The sequence below is a fragment of the Pinus tabuliformis genome, chromosome 5_2 (assembly GCF_031772625.1).
Source record: "Pinus tabuliformis cultivar Carrire ecotype Pingquan chromosome 5_2, CPIR1, whole genome shotgun sequence".
NCBI classification, from domain to species: Eukaryota; Viridiplantae; Streptophyta; class Pinopsida; order Pinales; family Pinaceae; genus Pinus; species Pinus tabuliformis.
Window position 1 is genome coordinate 340,756,168 of NC_142306.1, and position 7,955 is coordinate 340,764,122.

A 7,955-nucleotide genomic window follows, 5' to 3' on the forward strand; every position below is an offset into this window, starting at 1 on the left:
CGGGGAAGAAGACGTGTGCACGTTATATTATCACTACGACAAACTACTTGGCCAAATGGGCCGAGGCACAACCTGTGAAGGATTGCAGCGCGGAAACTGCTACGAAGTTTATATTTGAGTATATTCTATCATGGTTTGGATGTCTAAAGATCCTTATGAGTGACCGAGGTTCGCACTTATTGAATGAAACATTTAAGGTGCTGACAGAAGAATTCCAAATGCACCATCAGAAGAGTACACCATATCATCCCCAGGCAAATGGAACTGTCGAAGATTTTAATAAACAATTGGAGAATGCTTTAACAAAGATCTGTAATGTTAATAGGAAACACTAGGATGTGTGCATACCAGTGGTCCTCTGGGCATATAGGACGACTTGTAAGAAATTGACAGGGAAAACATCGTTTAGACTGGTATATGGACAAGAAGCAATGATGCCAATGGAGTATATAGTTCCCAGATTAAGGATCGCAGCAGTAACTGAGATGGCAGGTAGCGATTGCGTGGAGGAATGCTTAGTGTCACTGCTTGCATTGGAGGAGGATCGCTTTTTGGCGGGTTTTCATCAGCAGGTGCAAAAAGCTAGGGAAAAGGTGTGGCATGATCGCCACATTAAGAAATGCACTTTTAAGAATGGAGATTTGGTCCTGATGTATGACAAAAAGTTCACAAAATTTCTGGGGAAGTTTCAGATGCATTGGTTGGGACCCTATGTGATCAAGGATATTTGGATGGTGGCACAGTTCATATCGCAAAGCTAAATGGGGAGTTTTTTCCTGGAAGAATCAATGGGAGTAGATTGAATGTCTATAAGCATGATCCCACCCCTACAAGGATGCAATGACTATATGACAGCAGGAAAGTCTTAGTGCTTCAGGTAGCTGAAACGAAGCATAGGACTATAAACTACTCTATCGAGAAAATGTTTCGTCAAACTAGGAGGGTTGCGTGATGTTTAGGGGAATGGCGTAGGTGGAGAAAGTTGCGACAATGTAACTGTGCCATAAGGGAGGGTCCCACGCAGCCTACCCAAAATGTGACTGTTGGAAAAGGTACAGTTGATTTGATCGTGATTTTTTTGTTAAAGGGAGCGGACAAAGTGCATTTAAGCAGCATATCTATGAAAATTTGTCGTCAAATCTGCATTTATGAGGAGGATCTGAAGGAATTCAAAGCATTCAAATTTGAATTTGGCTATAAATATGGCATCTTTCTCTACATTTGGACACTTTTCCCTTAAATAAATCTGGGGAGCTTTTAAGCCTAAGTCTGAGTCGAGAGAAGTATTGCATGTCTAATGATGATTGGCAGGACGTCTACTGGGAATTTTTGGAACATGGATTAACAAGCATCATGACTGCTACTCCTCGTACACACACCACAACTCCTAGATCGCCAAGACCGAAGCCCACAACTGCAGGAGCGGCAGCAACAGCGGTCGAACCAGCAGAAGCAGCAGCAGTGAAGAAGCAGAAGAAACTGCAGAAGCCACCAATAAGGCAGTCGCCTAGGAAGGTGACTGGTGAGCTGAGAAGCGAGGAAAAAATGGACAAATAGAAAAAGAAGCAACCAATGGAGTCGGTGGACTTAGAGGAGGAAGAACTTGAGACAGGAATTGAGGATGTAAGTGTGGATGAGGCCGAGCCAATTTCGTTGTTGCCTCCATATATGTCGCCGAGAAAGCCGACTGCTAAGATGACAAAGGACCCTGATGCAGTGAAATTTTCCATTTGTACACCTTTGTTGCCCGAAGATGTGCCCTTTAAAGGAGCATTGTTGGCGTAGGTACTACAACTGCCATGGAGAATTTGGATTTGGCAAACACAGCCAAATTCCCTCATTTTGAGTCGAGAAAATACATGAAGATGGTATATTATGAGGAGGTCAGTGTAACATGAGTAGAACCAATGATGTGGGCAGCTAGGATTCAGTGCGTCGGTTTACTGAACATGTTGAATGTGCCTCATTTTGGACACAACAACATCAATACAATATGTGTGCTCCAATCATTGACTTTGGTGCACAACGAAGCCTTATGGTTTGGGGAAAGGATCCTAATTGATGCTATGTTGATCAAGAGGATCACTGCGCTACCATGTGTAGGAGAAGACCCTGCCAACACTTTTGTTGGAAAGTCTCAAGAAAAGAAGCTCGCAGAACAAGTGAAGAAAGATTTCAATGTCGTCAAGAAGTCATGAGGTTATGCTGTTGTTGAGTCTTGAAAATGTCATTCATTTCCATTACACTTTCACTATTGTGTCCATTATATCACCTCCATTTCACTACTATGTTACTACATTCATCCCACTTTCATTATCATTGGGCCACATTTATGTTTTTCCAAACTTTATTAATTCTAAGTCTTTTTAATTGAATTTGTGGTTAAAAATTAGAAAATAACGTGCATATGCTTATACCTAACAAGTGGGTTGAGATTGTTGACATGTGTAGGTTGAAAGGAGGCTTCTAGAAGACCCTTATGTGGCACTCTAAGACCAAATTCAAATTTGAGTGGAAAGAATCATGGGATCATGAGGATATGTGTCATATCTCCTAATTGTATTGAAACTCTAAGAAGACATGTGTCTTATCAGTTCCTATTTTAATTAGGACTCTAAATGTAGAGGGAGAGATTCATGGACTCTCATTAATGAGATGGCTTCTCATCTTTTTGTATAAATAGGGGAACTCTCTCCTTCATTTGTTAGCTTGGTAAGTTTTAGAGCTTGTTAGTTCTTAAGCTTGTTAGCTTGTGAGTCTTAGCTTAGCTTGGAGTTTGTATTTCTTCCTTGATGGCTTTTGAAAGCTTTAGAGAGCTTTGTTGTACTTTGTAATTTTGAAGAATTTGAATAAAGCTTTGATGTTCTCAACATGGAAGGAGATGTGAAGTAGATGTCATGGAGCACATTAGAATGTAAGGTAGAGTAGATTTTATTTTGTAATTTTGCTTTGATTTCATTATGTCATTTTATTGCTTTCAAGTTTGATAGATTAGATTTTCCATTCATGCAATTTTAATTCATGAAAGTGTGTTCAACCGGTTGATTGTAGATTTATCTAACTGTGTAATCTATGCTTAACAAAATAGTCCAAGAAAGTAGTCCTCCTATTTTCCAATTGATGCTTGGAGCATTAGAGCTCACAGTAGATTAGTTTTCCTTTACATGTTTTGTATTTGCTTTCCATTTCAAATTAGCATATCTAACTGTGTAATCTATGCTTAACAAAATAGTCCAAGAAAGTAGTCCTCTTATTTTCCAATTGGTGCTTGGAGCATTAGAGTTCACAGTAGATTAGTTTTTCTTTACATGTTTTGTATTTGCTTTCCATTTCAAATTAGCATATCTAACTGTGTAATCTATTCTTAACAAAATAGTCCAAGAAAGTAGTCCTCTTATTTTCCAATTGGTGCTTGGAGCATTAGAGCTCCAGTAGATTAGTTTTCCTTTACATGTTTTGTATTTGCTTTCCATTTCAAATTAGCATATCTAATTGTGTAATCTATGCTTTACAAAATAGTCCAAGAAAGTAGTCCTCCTATTTTCCAATTGGTGCTTGGAGCATTAAAGCTCACAATAGATTAGTTTTCCTTTACATGTTTTGTATTTGCTTTCCATTTCAAATTAGCATATCTAACTGTGTAATCTATGCTTAACAAAATAGTCCAAGAAAGTAGTCCTCCTATTTTCCAATTGGTGCTTGGAGCATTAGATCTCACAGTAGATTAGTTTTCCTTTACATGTTTTGTATTTTCTTTCCATTTCAAATTAGCATATCTAACTGTGTAATCTATGCTTAACAAAATAGTCCAAGAAAGTAGTCCTCCTATTTTCCAATTGGTGCTTGGAGCATTAGAGCTCATAGTAGATTAGTTTTTCTTAGATTAATTTCCTTAAGCATGAGAAAAAAAACCCCCAAAAACAACATAAACTATAAAACAATGAAGTAAGAGAAAGGTTAACTAAGCACATATGGTGCACCACACTTCATCAGTTTACGCTACCCGGATTGATAATTTATGTAGAGCAATTTAAGACATTAAATTGACTAGACATTTTGGCGCCGCTGCCGGGGAAGTGTAATTAGGAGACCTTATTTCTTACATCTAAAAAAAATTAATAATTCTTGAGTATGCTCTCCTCCTGCACTTTGTGTGATCTAGAGGATCAAAAAAAGGATTGTTATGTAAAAAAAATTAATAATTTCTTGAGTATGCTCTCCTCTTGCACTTTGTGTGATCTGGAGGATCAGAAAAAGAATTGTTATGTAAAAAAAAAAAGAAAAAAAAAAAAAGAAACAAAATAAAACTTCATCATTTCAATTGATTCAAAATAATAATAATAATAATAAAGAAAAATGAAACCCAACTGCTTTGGTAGGTTCAATTGTCCAAGATTGACTGGTTATGGTTTTCAGTGGTCATCAAAACATTGTGTCTTGTTTTAATAAGATTCTACAAATTAGTTGTGGAATGCAGCCTGATTTCGCAGCTAGCTGAGAATTCCGCAGCTAATTTCAAGGTTTAACAGGTTACAGGCATCCATTGAAGAAACTGACCACATGGACATCTCCGGAATTGTCCCGACATGGATTCTATCCTAGCCACCCAGCCCAGATTGATAAAAAAATCAGCTTAAGACCTCAATCAAAGTCCTGATTTAGCATGTTTTCCTTGAAGTCTTTGCTGCTTGAAATTGAAAATCATTAATCCTTCTTATAAAAATTCACAATTTCAGAGAAAAAAAAAAAAAAAAAAAAAAAAAAACAATCTATGGCTATCCTCAATCCTAGCTTTCACTATGGCCTCAATAGAAACCTGCATTCTTTGTGGTAATTTTGGTACTGATATTAGATGTTGATTTGGGTACAAGTGCCATTTTGCCCATGGTGAAAAGGAGCTTGGGAAGGTAAATGCAGTAACACACAATCTCAAAGATGATTTGGCAATAAGACCTTTTGGCAGTAGGCTCCCAGTTGGTGGCTTAGATGGGAAGCTTGGAGGTCGTCCTGGCTATCGTGAGGTTACCACTCCTAGTATGGCAGTTGTAGCTACATTTGGTGCTTCAGCACTTGCAAGAAAAATAATAAATATCGATGTTGCACTTGCTGGTGTTTTAATTTGGAAATGTGGTGTAAACTCTAAGTAAATATGTCATTCAACTGGTGCAAAATTGGCTATAAGAGACCATGAGTCTGATACTAACCTGAAGAATATTAAGTGGGAAAGCAGTTTTGATCAAATAAAGAAAGTCGGTGCCTGGGTTTGTCAACTAATCGTGCACACGAGTATTAGATTGCCTGCAAAATAGATTTCATCTACTACAAACAATTTCAAAACCACGACCATTAGGAATCAATAAGCATAAACAGCAGACCTACAAATGAAATTCAACCACAGCAATTCAGGAAAAATGCAAAACAGAGACAAATGTCAAACTTTGAATGCACGATTTGGCCAAACGGAGGCAAATGTGAAAAAAATAAAACATGGGTTTTTTCGGGGATAGGGTCAGTTAGATAACCCAGAAACGGTTTTAAGAAATTTGTGGCGGTTTAAGAGAATTTCTCGGTTCTCTGAAGCCTCTTTTTGCCTGCCGCGTGAAGAAAAACGGAATTTGAACCAATTAACTGACAGTTGATTTAGTCGGCTGCTTCCGATTTGAAATCAATGGCATACTGATAATTAACCATTTGCTGATTATATTCTCCACCTTTTGCCACCCGTCTAACACCTGCTCTGCCGATTAATAGCAATTCTAATTGGATACGGCTCTTCGCTGATAGACGTAACACCTGTTAACAACAATTCTAATTGGATACGGCTCTTTGATAATAGACATAACACCTGTTAACAACAATTTTAATTGAATACGACTCTTCCTCAAAGCTTTTCACATCTGCTGGCCGCACGGTTTGGATCTGAATTCTATCATGCAAAATTTTTATGTGTGGTTAAGTCGCTTGAAAGGCACTTGTTTACACACTTGTTAACCTATAATTAAATGCTTCATGGTGGTTACATGCTTACACTACAGGAGAGAGCACAATATTGGGACAGAATCACCTTACACGAGTTAGAAATGAGAAGAGTTCCCAGCAATAAACTAAGCAGTATTCTGGTGATATTGATGTTCTTGTTTTTCTGTGGACAAAGGAGAGTGCCACATTCAAATGAGCTAATTTGAGCTTCTGCCTAATTTGTAAACTTTCCTTTACTTTGACCAGAAGGGCTTGTTACGTCAGAGACGGATCTGCATGTTGGCTCTGCATTTGTCGTATGCTGTGTTAATTTTAATTGCAAATACAGACATTTGCTTGTTACCATCTGAAACCGTTTTGCTTCCACATAACCACTTTGTTTTCATATATCTGTCTTCTACATTGATGTTTACGCAGTAAAAAAGGCAGAATGGGTCTCATTGTGAGGACAGAACCGAGGGAGTCATCAAAGTTGTTGAAAAGATCATACATTTCCATTACTCTGATATATTTTCATCATTAAAACTGTTTTGCTTCATATACCATTTACAAAAAATTTATTTTTCAGGCAGACAGTGAAGAAAATTTAAAAAAAATATAGTAGATCATGAATAATCGGTCTTGTGCACCAGCTGTGATCTTAGGCTCTCTCTCTCTCCCTGGTACTTGCCTGCATAAAATCTCTTTTTCAATAACTTAAATCAGAAAACTAATGGTTGACTGTCTTTTAGCTATGGAATGCAACCTGATTCCGCAGCTAACTGGCAATTCCGCAACCATTTTATTACTTCTATAGGTTATAGGTGTCAAGAGACGAAATAAACCACATGGGTAGCTGGGAAAATGTCAGTACATGGATGGTGTCCTATTCATTTGATTCAAGTCGATGAAAAAGACTCTGGTCAAAGGGAAGTCAAGGTGTGTGTTATCACTAAGTAGCCACACTAAGTCGTTGCATATCAAGAAAAAAATTAATAATTTTGAATCAATGAAATGAATAAGTTATTTGCTCACTTTTCTGAAGGTATTGATTAATTTTGGACTAATGATGAAAGATGAATGGCTAACTTTTTATTCAAGATTTTTAGCTACAGAAACTGTGCACATTCCGCAGCTAAAATCTGATTCCGCAGTTGTTCTCTAATTCCGCAGCTGAAAAACCTCATTGTTCAAATCAGCCTATCTTTCTCATACAAAATCAGATTTTGATGATTCAAGTACCGTTAGAAAGATATCAACAAGATCTACACAATGAGAAATCCATCATTAGAGTTTGAAATGGCAAATAATGAAATAAATTGCTGAAAATAAGCAACATTCAACTTGGGGCACCAATTCCAAAGCAGGTATAAATTCTTTTGATTTTTCCTTTAAGAACTTGTTTCATTAATACAAATTCTTAGTTTTGTGTATAAATATCATAACTAGAGAGATTGATCACCTCTCTCTTTTGATAATCTTACATTCCATTGCAAAAGAAGTATTAGTTTTTTTTCAAGTTCCAGGAGGAAGGACAAATGACTACAAGACAATGGTGTCTCTCTAAGAGACCAATTTGTTTCATAAGAGGATGATCAGTGACAAAGAGGAAATATGCTGATGCAAAATCAGATCCAAACACTTCAAAAACTTTCAAATACTATTGTCTCCATCACATTCATACCTCATAATAAACCATTCACCTCATTTCACTTCATATTTTCCATTTACATTCACATACACTTTCCATCTCTTTTTGTCCATTCATAACCCACAAATAAAAGCAAGAGGCTCATTCACATGCTTATTGCCCATTGCCATTTCTACTCTCTGTTGCCATCTTCCATTTTCATCTTCCATTTCTTGTCATTTTCATTTCGCAAATAATCCCTGCTTTAATGCAAATTATTGAGTCCATAGTCCTTTGAGTCTAAGTTTCTTGTAAAGACACCTTGAGGCTTGCATGCCTTAATGGCAAGTCCTCATGCTGACAAACA

At 37.1% G+C, this 7,955-nt stretch overlaps 1 protein-coding gene across 1 annotated transcript; it reads left to right on the top strand.

Annotated features, from left to right (window-relative positions):
• The first annotated feature begins 1,572 nt into the window (after window positions 1-1,572).
• On the top strand, window positions 1,573-5,147 carry LOC149158890 (zinc finger CCCH domain-containing protein 14-like). The gene is made up of 2 exons (XM_089434125.1): window positions 1,573-1,716; window positions 4,872-5,147. Exons 1-2 carry the CDS (start codon window positions 1,573-1,575, stop codon window positions 5,145-5,147), a joined length of 420 nt encoding a protein of 139 aa, XP_089290251.1.
• Window positions 5,148-7,955: the final 2,808 nt, after the last annotated feature.